Source organism: Mytilus edulis, chromosome 4, assembly GCF_963676685.1.
Source record: "Mytilus edulis chromosome 4, xbMytEdul2.2, whole genome shotgun sequence".
In the NCBI taxonomy this organism is placed as follows: domain Eukaryota; kingdom Metazoa; phylum Mollusca; class Bivalvia; order Mytilida; family Mytilidae; genus Mytilus; species Mytilus edulis.
Genome location: NC_092347.1, coordinates 73,566,707 through 73,579,640, shown reverse-complemented (window position 1 = coordinate 73,579,640; position 12,934 = coordinate 73,566,707). Strand labels below are relative to the sequence as shown.

General features: G+C 32.5%; 1 protein-coding gene across 34 annotated transcripts in view; it reads left to right on the top strand.

Annotated features, from left to right (window-relative positions):
* The window catches only part of LOC139520464 (unconventional myosin-IXb-like), an 88,576-nt gene that overhangs the window by 54,317 nt on the left and 21,325 nt on the right, over positions 1-12,934 (top strand). For 18 of the 34 annotated variants that reach the window (XM_071313101.1, XM_071313095.1, XM_071313084.1 and 15 more), the window contains 2 exons: positions 8,733-8,925; positions 9,631-9,693. In XM_071313101.1, coding sequence (XP_071169202.1) covers positions 8,733-8,925; positions 9,631-9,693 — 256 coding nt within the window. The remainder of the gene's footprint in view (positions 1-8,732; positions 8,926-9,630; positions 9,694-12,934) is intronic. The other 16 variants (XM_071313107.1, XM_071313100.1, XM_071313091.1 and 13 more) reach the window with 1 other exon arrangement.

Here is a 12,934-nt window from a genome sequence, read left to right as displayed (position 1 = left end):
CAAAGGTCAAGTTCAATAATGGCGATTATGACTTTTACTGTTCAGGAGTTATGGTTCTTGAAAGATTGAAAAATGGAGTTGTCCGTGCATTTACGCATGAACTGTTCTACCAAAGCTTCCCAAATTTTAATATGTTGTTACTTATGAAAGAATGGAGGTCAAGTTCAATAATAACGAATTTGACTTTTACCGTTCAGGAGTTATGGTTCTTGAAAGATTGAAAAATGGAGTTTCCAGTCGTGTCCGTGCATTTATGCATGAACTGTTCTACCAAAGCTTCCGAAATTTTAATATGCTGTTACTGATGACAAAATGGAGGTCAAGTTCAATAATGACGATTTTGACTTTTACCGTTCAGGAGTTATGGTTCTTGAAAGATTGAAAAATGGTGTTTCCCGTCGTGTCCGTGCATTTTCTCATGAACCATTCAACCAAAGCTTTTGAAATTTTAATATGTTGTTACGGATGACAAAATAGAGGTCAAGTTTAATAATGACGATTTTGACTTTTACCGTTCAGGAGTTATGGTTCTTGAAAGATCGTAAAATGGCGTTTCCATTCAGGTTGTTGCATTTACTCATGAACCATTCAATCTAAGCTTTTCAAATTTTTATATGTTGATACTGATGACAAAATGGAGGTCAAATCTGATATTGACGATTTTCACTTTCACCATTCATCAGTAATGGTTCTTGTGATATTGCCAGGACACAAATAAATGTTAATAAATCCGGTTTGCTGTCGTTGTGACAGCCTCTTGTTACAGCTAATACTAGTTGTTGTAACTGATTGTTTGACACTAACATCTTGAACATTTCTGCAAGATTCACGAATAGTGACATTATCATTACATTTTTCAACCGTTAAAACGTTTTTATGAGTTGGAACCAATTCATAATTAATTTCTGCTCTAGCACAGTGAGGACATTCTTTGTTATAGCAAGGACGTCTACTTAGGGCGTCTGCATTATTATGGGACCTTCCAGCTCTGTGCTCAATTTTAAAATCATATGATGCCAGGACCTCGTACCAACGAGCTAACTGACCTTCTGGATTTTTAAAATTGAACAACCACCTTAATGCACCATGGTCACTTCTAACCTTGAAGTATTTACCATATAAATAATGGTGAAAATGTTTAATAGAGGCTACTACAGCTAGTAGTTCTCTCCTGGTAACACAATATTTTCTCTCAGATCTACTGAAAGTTTTACTAAAGTAACAAATTACTTTTTCTACTCCATCCTGGAGTTGGGATAGCACTGCTCCCATACCAACATTACTCGCGTCGGTATCCAAAATAAATAAATCCTCCCTGGTAGGGTAGGCTAAAATAGGTGCACTAATTAAAGTAGTCTTTAATTCTTCAAAAGATTGTTGACATTCTTCTGTCCAGACAAACTTTTGGTTTTTCTCAGTAACCTTATATAAAGATTTTGCTTTATCAGCATATTTCAAAATAAATTTTCTATAATAGGATGTTAATCCTAGAAAACTTCTCACATCTTTTATACTCTTGGGCACTGGCCAGTCCTTTACTGACTGAACTTTATTAGGGTCAGTAGCTACTCCACTTTCGCTAACAATGTGACCTAAGAATTTAACTTCTTTCTTAAGAAAGTTACACTTCTTGGGATTCAGCTTTAAATTAGCTGCTTTTAATCTTTGAAAACTTCTTTCAAGTTTTTCATATGTTCCTCAAATGATTTTGAGAAAACAATTATATCATCTAAATAAACTAAACAAATTTTCCAGGTCAAACCTGATAAAATTGTCTCCATCAATTGTTCAAATACAGGGGCACTATTACATAGACCCATTGGCATTCTCTTGAACTGCCAAAGACCACCCCCTGGAAAGGAAAAGGCTGTTTTTGGTCTATCTTCTTTGGCTACTGGAATCTGATAATATCCTGACTTTAAATCGACGGTTGAGAAGAACTTGGAGCCTGACAAGGAATCAATTGTGTCATCTATTCGGGGCAAGGGGTAGGATGGGCGTAAAACCAATAAATTTACGGCGCGAAAATCAATACAGAATCGCCAACTACCATCTGACTTCTTCACGAGAACTATATTGGAGTTCCAGGGACTTGTAGAAGGTTCTATAATATCTTGCTTAACCATTTTCTGAATCTCAGCTTCAGCATCCTTCATTCTAGCTAGGGGTATTCGTCTGGGTCGCTGACGTACTGGAGGGTTATTTCCAGTATTTATGGTATGTTCAACTAAATCAGTTAAACCAATGTCCTCAGAGGACTTTGAGAATATGTCACTATATTCTATTAAAAGGTCTCTAAATTTCTCCTTTTGATCTTTATCAAGATTAGCTTGATTAGACTCAAATACTTCATGTAAATAATCAGGTAATTGTCTCCCCTTATTTACTATAGTTTGGCCACCAGCCACACTATTTACAAACTCAGAAGTTTGAATATCTTCTTCGTCTACTTTATTGCAGGTTGTAATAATTGTACCCTTATATAAAGTGCAGGGCTCTTTATTTAAATTTATTATCCTCAAAGGAATGTTATACATCTCTGGATGTACAATTGATCTTGCCACCAATAAACCATTCTTCTCCAAAAACTTCTCATTAGGTTCTATTAAACCAGCTAAACCTCTAAAAATAGGCTCATCTGACTCCCCAGAAACAATCATTTCTGAGTTAGGAGGCACATCTACTGTCTCTTGCATAGCCACTCTATAACAAGTTTTAGCACTGCTTGCATAATGATAACATTGAATTATCTCCCCTTTAATCTTCAACTTATTTTGACTTAACAAAACATCACAGTCATGAGTCACAAGAAAATCCATTCCAATGATACCTTCATTGGAAATATCAGCCACTAACACATTGTGGTGATAAATATAATTTCCAAGACAAATTTCAACATAAATTTGTCCTATAAATGGTGAACTATCACCAGTAGCAGTAATTAAATTAATATTTACAGGATTCATTTTTGGAAGTAATGAGGGATTTATTTCATCAATAAATTTCTTACTTAAAATAGTAACATTTGCTCCAGTATCCACGAGAAAAGCTAAACATTTATTATTAATTTTAGCTCTGACAAATCCCTCGTTATTTGCCAAAGATTCATTTATCTTTATCGACTTGGGCCATTCTGTCCCGGCCTGGCTCCGACCCCTGAGTCCGACCTCAACTGGTTTCCCTGTTGATAATTATTCTGATTCTGACCAAAATTATTATTTCTCTGGTTAAAATTTCTATTCCCCTGACCAAAATTCTTATTCTGGTTATTATATCCTCTCTGACCATTTTGATAGTTCCTCTGTTGGTTACCTCCCCCTTGGCTATTCCTATTTTGGTTTTGGGACATACCCTTTATATTTCTGGACAATGAGATCATTTCTCTTTTAAAATCACTCAATTCATTTTTTAAGGATTTTAAATCTTCCCCCTTGTCATCATTCAACTCTGTATTAGATTTAGCATTAGTCTGAACTGAATCTGCCTGTCTAACCATCCTCCCTTTTTGTCTCTCTGCTAACTTTAACGTCTCTAGCCTAACAGCTAGTGTTTCTGCTTCATGTATGGATTTAGGGTTAGATTCCCTAAGTCTTAGTCTTAAATCAGCATCTTGTAAAGCATCTATAAAATGTTCTAGTGCTAATACACTAGTTATTGCGGATTGGGCACTTGGATAAGCTTGCCTAGTCAATTTCTTAATTGACTGAGCTAACTCAGGTAAACTTTCTTCTTTACCTCTCATACGGGTCTGAAGTTTTGCCCTAAAAAGTTCTGATTTCTCAGCTGAACCATATCTATTGTCCAAAACTTTTACTAAGCTATTATAATCTTTCCTAGATTCCTTATCTAGTTCATTTAAAAGAGCTCTTGCTCCCCCTTTTAAACTACCAGCCAAATATAATGATTTGGTTGCATAATTCCAACCGTTTATTTCAGCTAAAATTTCAAATTGAGCTAAATATTCATCTAAATCTTCATCTCCCTCATACAACTGTGGCTTCATGGTTACATTACTAGACTTGGGTAAATGGGTATGGGAATTGGTCAATCTTGGAACCTTGGGTCTATCCAGTACAGCATAGTTTTGATTTATGTCATACATTTTATCTTTATTAAATGAATAAATATCATCTGTGTTTTGTTGTTGTTTTTCTGTATTTTGACTTGTCTGATTAGCTTCATCAGGAACTGCTTGCCCATCACCTTTAGATTTGTTTTTAGTGTTTACTATGTCACTCATGTGATTATTGTGATTTACTAAATCTTTATTTTGTTCAATCATTTTATAATTGGTAGAAATATTTCTCTTGTTTTCATATACAGCATCTTCAATTTTGCTTATGCGGTCTTTAATACAAGAAATTTCCTCTTGAAAATCTCTTTTTATCTGATTTACAGCAATGATAACTTCTTTTTGACAATTAGAAAACTCATGGGTTATCTCCCCAAATTGGTTATGAAATAAACTTTTAAGGTTTCTTAATTCATTCATAAATAAGTTTTGCTCTTTGTCATGGCTTATTGTCTGCTCTGCATAGTCAACACTATCAACCTTTTGTTCATTTAAAGGAATGGTAATTTCCCCATCATTTTCCTCTTGGAAAGAATGATTTACATCTATAATTACTTCTCTAGAATCATCCATATTGTACTAAAATTTTAATAATTCTTACTATAAAAATTTAGTGAAATCAGGTAAATATACTAAAGCTTCTTTAGTATAATTTATAAATTATTTATTTCAACCACCAAATTCAAAGTTAATAGGATCCCACTTCTGACACCAATGTAACGATTTCGCCCCTTAAACCGAGTGGTAAGTTTAAATGAATAAGGAGGCTCGATCGAACATAATTTGCATGGATCCTTTGAGTTGGTATATGGTTGAAATAATAACTAAGTCAGGTATAAAGTTCAGATGCATTTTATATAACATCTATATAATCAAATATTTACAATTGATCATAAAAACATACATTTATATTTATACACAATCGTCTATTCAGGTTTCTGTCTGCTAAAATGAAAGTAGGTTTCCAGAAAACCTCTCTCATATCATATTTATAGAAAGTTGACTAAGTGGAACGACAGCTGACGGGACTTTCCCGTAGGTCGAAGGTCGTCGTCTTCTTCAAACCAAACAATTGCCATGTGTGAGAAGGTTGAGTTTTCTTAAAACCATTAAAACCTTCACACTAAATTATAAGGACATCAGGACAGCATTAATTCCGACTGCTCTTGCAGACGGTGAGATTAAATCTAAAGTTCGTTTCGTCAACCTTCTATTTATAATTTTCCGGTCAATGGATCGACCAATCAAAACGTTTGTTATGTTCACAGGCAATCTCGTGTTGCAGACCGCCAATACACAAATAAATATGGCTTCTCTTGTAAATAAATTATGGCACTGCTGGTATTTAGACGATTACGGCTAAAACACAAGTTATTACATTAAGAAAATAAATAAGCAAATAAGGTAAACACATTATCGCATCATGTATCATTGAAATACATGCCAAGCAACCGTGAATATTCTGTACGAGGTGACATTCCATCGTAAAAATAGCGTTGCGAAAACGTAAACAAAAACAGCTGACTCATAAAATTACTACTATAGAATATGGAGAACACGAGTACTATTAATTTAATAATACGATCACTAAATCGTAACAATATCTATTGATGTAAGCTCCCTTTCGTTTTTTTTTAATTTCAGATTTAAAGTTTTGGATTTATGGGGCTTTATTCATAAAAAAAGGGTGATTTTTAACACTTCGGACAATAACTCAAAAAGGCTTTCACCAATGTCCATGAAACTTTGGTGAATTGTTTATATCTATTGATGTAAGCTCCCTTTCAATTTTTATAAATTTCAGATTTTAAGTTTTGGATTTATGAGGCTTTATTCATAAAAAAGGGGGGATTTTCAACACTTCGGACAATAACTCAAAAAGGCTTTCACCAATGTCCATGAAACTTTGGTGAATTGTTTATATCTATTGATGTAAGCTCCCTTTCAATTTTTATAAATTTCAGATTTTAAGTTTTGGATTTATGGGGCTTTATTCATAAAAAAAGGGTGATTTTTAACACTTCGGATAATATGTCAAAAAGGCTTTCACCAATGTCCATGAAACTTTGGTGAATTGTTTATATCTATTGATGTAAGCTCCCTTTCAATTTTTATAAATTTCAGATTTTACATTTCCGTATTATGAATTTTTATGCTTAAAAAAGGGGGGATTTTTCCAATTTTGGGACAATAACTAACACTTTCACAAAATTTTATGTATGGATGAAAAATTAAAGACAACAAACTTAGTTAAATTTGAGGTAGCCTTAATAGTGCCAATTTTTTTGTGCATTTTTATTTATTATTTGGGGGGGGGGGGGTATTTGACAGGGCTCACACTATTTCTAGTTGATCATATAAATTCATTTAAAGCATAAAAGACAAGTTAAAAGAGCAACGGGCGTATCATGCGCTAAAGCGCAGCCCTTTATTTATTATGGGCCCAGTTTTCAAGTTGGTCCAAATCAGGATCTAAAATTATTATATTAAGTATTGTGCAATAGCAAGTCTTTTCAATTGCACAGTATTGCGCAATGGCAAGAAATATCTAATTGCACAATATTGTGAAATAGCAATTTTTTTTTTAATTAGAGTTATCTTTCTTTGTCCAGAATAGTAAGCAAGAAATATCTAATTGCAAAATATTGTGCAATAGCAAGATTTTTTTTTAATTGGAGTTATCTTTCTTTGTCCAGAATCAACTTAAATCTTTGTTATATACAATATACAATGTATATTCACTTTTTACTACCAACTGATAAATTAAAATAATCTTTACCATTCAGTGATAACAAGCAGTTTTTTTACATCTTAATATTTTATGATGTATTTAAATGAGTAGTTATTGTTGCAAACTCCATTAGAAATTTTAATTGAGATTAGTTTTGGAATAAGGGAAAGGGGGATGTGATTAAAAAAATTGGGTTCAATTTTTCTCATTTGAAATTTCATAAATAAAAAAGAAAATTTCTTCAAACATTTTTTTGAGAGGATTAATATTCAACAGCATAGTGAATTGCTCTAAGAGAAAACAAAAATTTTAAGTTCATTAGAACACATTCATTCTGTGTCAGAAACCTATGCTGTGTCAACTATTTAATCACAATCCAAATTTAGAGCTGAATCCAGCTTGAATGTTGTGTCCATACTTGCCCCAACCGTTCAGGGTTCAACCTCTGCGGTCGTATAAAGCTACGCCCTGCGGAGCATCTGGTTACTTTTTTTTTGGCTTGGAGAGTTGTCTCATTGGCACTCATACCACATCTTCCTATAATATCTAGTCAATTCATTTGAAAAGAAAAAAATGTGAAAAAAGCTGCATCACTTACTTTAAGGTGTAATTACATAAATGGAATTTGAATACAAAAATAGAAAGGGCTATTTCATAAAGTTGGATGTGTTAAGGTAGAAAGGTGATTAAAGCACCTCCCACATGACTTACTTTCTATATGAGGAGTTTTGCATGTATCAATTTAGTATGCAACCACAAATGACCAATCACTTGTGTCCAAAAATAAATACAGGTATGTTCTTCTTACCTTCCTGCATTCATTTTAATGGAATAGCCCCAAGTTATCTAGTAGTAGGTGAGAGGATAACTCATAGAACATTACTAATACTAAAGTGTTATTAAATGTGCATTTTCTTATTGTTCCTGTATTATATGGTATATTAGTAAAAATTGGGTTGAGGCACAGTTGAGGGCAATTTCAGCTACTAGTAATCAAGACTCAATATGACCATGAGAACATAATGCAATTTCAATATGAAAACACCTACCTTTATTAACCCAATGACTTAAAATAATTACCAGAATTTGAAAAAGAACAAATACGACTGAAAGAAGACTAATACAAGATCAGTTTAAACTAACTTTCACTAATATACAAGACATGGTGGGAAACCCTAAAATTCATTAATGTAGGACAAGTTACCATTTTATTCACTAATAAATAACCCTTAGAGTCTCTCAATTTATGCACAAATTATCTCCCTTTAGAATAGTGTCACTGGTGTATGTAAATAGAATGGCAACTGGCAGGTAAAAAGTCTGTCCAGTTATGAGAAAACAAGTAATGAAAAAGCATCTGGTGGCAAGGATAGCTTTCGCAAACTACCATTTTCTGACACCTTTTTGACCCAATAACCCATAGTTAAAGTCCTTTATTTGACAAAATTTCCAGTTTTCAGACAAATGGAATTGTAATTAATGGCAAATTGATAATTTATTTTAAGATTAATAATCTGATAATAATGTGTGACTTGTAATTTGATATAGATGTGAGATATAGGTAAAATTTTGATGGAGGAGTAAAATATATATTGAAATAATACTGTAAAGAGATTTAGACCTATCATAATCCATTTAATAAGTTGATGTTTTATCAACCTGGCATAGCTTTTTGTTTATTCAGAGAATGCAGAATTTTTCTATAGAGCTTTTTTCAAATAACATGTATACCAAAGGAACTATATTTTATTTTGTTTTCAATTGTATGCACTATGTTATTTTTAAATTGCTGATATTTTAGATTACAGTCTCTGTTGGCTAATAATAATTAAAAAAATCATCAGTTTCTACTTTCTGAATTAAAAACAAAATACAATGGTACAATTCAGTATTAACTTCTGAATATGACACTAATTAATTTCTTTCTAGGAACCAATGTCACCCTCAGATCAGTATGTTACTCCAGACAAGAAGCGGATGGTTGAAGAGGCTCTAAAGAAGCCCCCACATCAGAAAGACCAGTTAGATGCTGAACCCCAATCTCCCTCATCATTTTCATACGCCAGCCCATTGAGGAAGGCCAAAATATTTAAACACAGTAGGCTAAAGAACCTGTTGGGAGGTGAGTGTTTTGTTTTTTTGATCCCATGGGATCTCAGAATTTTATTCAACATTTTAATCCCTTAGCTGAGATTTGTTAGTTAACATAAAATAGATAACTGAAATTATCCTCCCCCCAAAAAATAATCTACCAACATACATAAACAAAAACTAGCATCAAATAGTTCAGATACTGACTTGGTAAAGGCAAAGAAGTGGTGGAGTTTAACCTATAGATGTCTTTGATGGTTTTTATGTCATTGAGTTATTATTATCTCAATGGTTGGTACCCTAATGTCTCTTTATAAATTTGTTTAATCTATAGTTTCCATGGAAATGATAATTAGTTGGCAACAATGAATATTCTGATACAGTTTATTTACTCAAATTTGGATGTCTTGGTCATTTTATATTCATATAGAATGACCAATTGGATGATGGTATTTAATCAGATGATGAGTTTATATTTTAAACTAGAATTACCTGCAAAATTTTAATGGTTAGGTTCACTGGACATGCACTCTAATACACATAAAAGTCTTTTAAGGGGTTATGACCTTTCTGTAAAACACTCATTTCATTTTTTCCATGCTTTCATTTGCAGTAATATATCAACTCTATGTACACATTATTATATCTCAACTATATTTTTTTTATAAAAGCCTTATTAACGGAAAAATGTTTAACAGTAAGTTTTTTTTTACTAAAATGGCAAGTTTGTTTATAGATATAAAAGAGTCTACTCAAACTTGTCGCAGATCGTCTTTTCGATTCCTCCATCGGGACAAGAGTGAGTAAATGGCCAGTCACTAAACATATAGCATGTCACATGACAGAATAATGGCTGATCGGTTGATATATTCGTAATAGACCATATTATATGGGGTTTGTGCAAAACGTAGGCATGCAAAAAGGATGTAGAATGAAGAAAAGGTCTTTAGCTATCTAAGGAATGGAAATATTACGAATCTCACAAACTTTATTAAGACTGCAGTGAACTTTCGCATATATTTGTGTTTTTTTTTTTTTAGATTATTTAAAAGCATGACTGAGACATCAGAAATGACAACCACATTTTCTTCATTTATTACCTGGCTTTTGCTATCCCTTTCATTTTTCTCTAGGTCTTGAATGCTGTGTGAATAGCTTTCAGAATTTTTGACAACTATAAAAATGCTTTGCTAGTGTTTTCTATTTTTTGTCTTCTCTATTGAAGCATGTTGTACAATGAATCATTCCTCATATCTTCAAACTTTATAAGCTTATCCCTCTATACAATAAACATGAAAAAACTTGCACAACTAGGGACATTTATATCTGTTTTCATTAATATTTCTTCCGCACACTTTGTAATTTCATATTTAATAGCATTTTATTCAACTCCAGCAAGTGTAGTTTTATCTGAAACTGTTTGTGTGTACTGTATTACCTAAATATTGACTGTAAATAAGTGTGGTTTCATCTGAATTTTTTGTGTGCTCTGAATTACCTGTTGACTGTATTAATCTTTTTGTGAAAAAAATATTAAGCAGTTTGTTTTATCCATCAACTGTCTTCACACAGCACACAAAAGGGTAACTCTTTTCCATTGGCTGAATATCTATTGTTTATGAGGTAATCAGCCAATCACTGAATTTGGATTCATCTCTCAGATTATACAATACTATGAGAAGCTTCAAGTCTATCAAAATGTTGTTGTGCATTAATCAGAATTCCCCAATCAATCACTATGTGATAAACATTGAAAAATCAACCAGTCAGTTAATAATTATGAATACTTAGGCAGAAATGAGAAAGTGGTGCCAAAGGTAATAAAATCAATCAGTAGTTTCTTTTTAAAAATATAACATATAAAAACACAAATAATCATGAAAATTCATTCCTTTCATTTCAGCATTTTTATCAACTTTTTTGGGTAACAGAATTTTATTGAAATTTTTACCTGCAAGTTCTTCAAATGTAACACATATATTCTTTGGAATCCTTGTCAGCTTTTACTAGTATTCAAATCTCTTGTCTTCATGGCTGCCTTTTGCATTGAAAATTACCAATCCAATCTTGTTTGCTACTGTTCTGTGGATAAACATAGTCCTTGTCTAATATTAATCTGTGAGTTCTAGAGCATTGAAGTTCATTATTTGTTGGTAAGATAATTTGTGAATAATATATGATTATTTATCAGTGCAGAATTATCTTATATTGGAATATTAGTTTTATGTAAAATAGATGAAAATAAAAGAGTTCACTGTTTTTCTGGAAATGAAATCTAGCCTTTAGCAAATACAATCACTTTGCATTCTTTGTCATAAACTGTTGTCTTGATAACTTTTAGAAATTTAATTCAAATCCTACAGAATTATATTAAATGATTTATATTAAATTTCCAGCTAGGAATGAATCCAACAGTGAGGGGGATAGGACCTTAATTGGGACTCCGGGATAGGGTGTTTTTAAGCTCAGGATTTCGGGATTGACCCTTTCGGGATCCGGAAATTCTTTTTTTTAATTTCTGGATGTCAGGATTTAAACTTATTTAAATTTGGGACCTCTGGATTTTGTGTTTTTAAGCTTGGGATTTCGGGATGAGGACCCCTCCTACCCCGCTCAACAGTTGTTACCCATGAAAGCAGGATTTTTCAAAGTTTTTTTTACTGAACTTGGTCCTCACACAAGAAGTAGCAATGTTATGGCTACTTCTTCTATAAATATTTTTCTGCTAAATGCTGCTGGACTTTAATCAACCAACAATCAATCAATCATCTTTCTGGTCTAATCACTTCCTTGCCTTTTTGTGTTAGTACACAAATTTCAGACCATTGCTACCAAATTGCTGATATATCCAAGTTGGAATTGCCATTCCTTCAGTCATCACATTTCATTGAATGCCAATAGAATAATAGCATAAACTTGCAAAGGTTTATTTCAATGCCCCTGCCATTGGGCGAAGGGGACATTAAGTTTTACCAATTATCGTTTGTCTCAATCTGTCACAAAAGTATTCTTATATATTATAAGCAAGCTTGAGCAGGGGCAATACCATCTTTATTTGATTTTGTGCACAGATGATCAGGCTTCTATTCGAAGGGTCATTTAGTACATAGAATGTCTCTTTTGTATTAACAAATCAAAATCTGGTGTGAAGTGTAATAAACTAAATAGATGTATGGACATTAATATTATAGTTTAAACAATATTTAATCAGATAAATAATCACATAATCCCTTTCCTCGATCTTGATATCTATATCATAAACAGGAAGCTTAATACAAAAATTTATGATAAAAGAGATGATTTTTCATTTCCTATTGTTAATTATCCATTTTTAGATGGTGACGTTCCCTTGTCACCATCTTATGGTGTTTATATATCTCAACTTGTACGATTCGCTCGTGTATGTAACAATGTATTAGATTTTAGCGAGAGAAATTTATGTATTACTGAAAAATTATTACACCAGGGTTTTCGATATCACAAACTGGTCAAAACATTTACTAAATTTTATCACCGGTATAAGGAAATAATTCGTAAATATAACTCAACATGCAGACATCTTATACGTTCAGGTATTTCACATCCAAAATTTTATGGAAATATTCTTTATAAAGCACAAAAATGTCAGTATTCTCCTCAGAAACTAACAAAACCTTTAAATAGACTTATTAAAAGGGGATATAGTTACGATACTGTTGTCAGGTCATTAAAGATTGCATATTTTGGCTTTAACATTGATTCACTGATAGGGTCTTTGCATCGGAACTAAACACATTTACTTCTAAAAAAACAGTTGTTGGCATGACACGGGTTATGTTCTTCTCATATATTTTATGATAGTATGATACTAAACCCCTAACGGGAGGGATTGTACCTGATATTCATATGATGAAGACATAATCTTTCAATCAGTTTAATTGAGGTCTGGAGCTGGCATGTCAGTTAACTGCTAGTAGTCTGTTGTTATTTATGTATTATTGTCATTTTATTTATTTTCTTTTGTTATATCTTTTGACATCAGACTCGGACTTCTCTTGAAC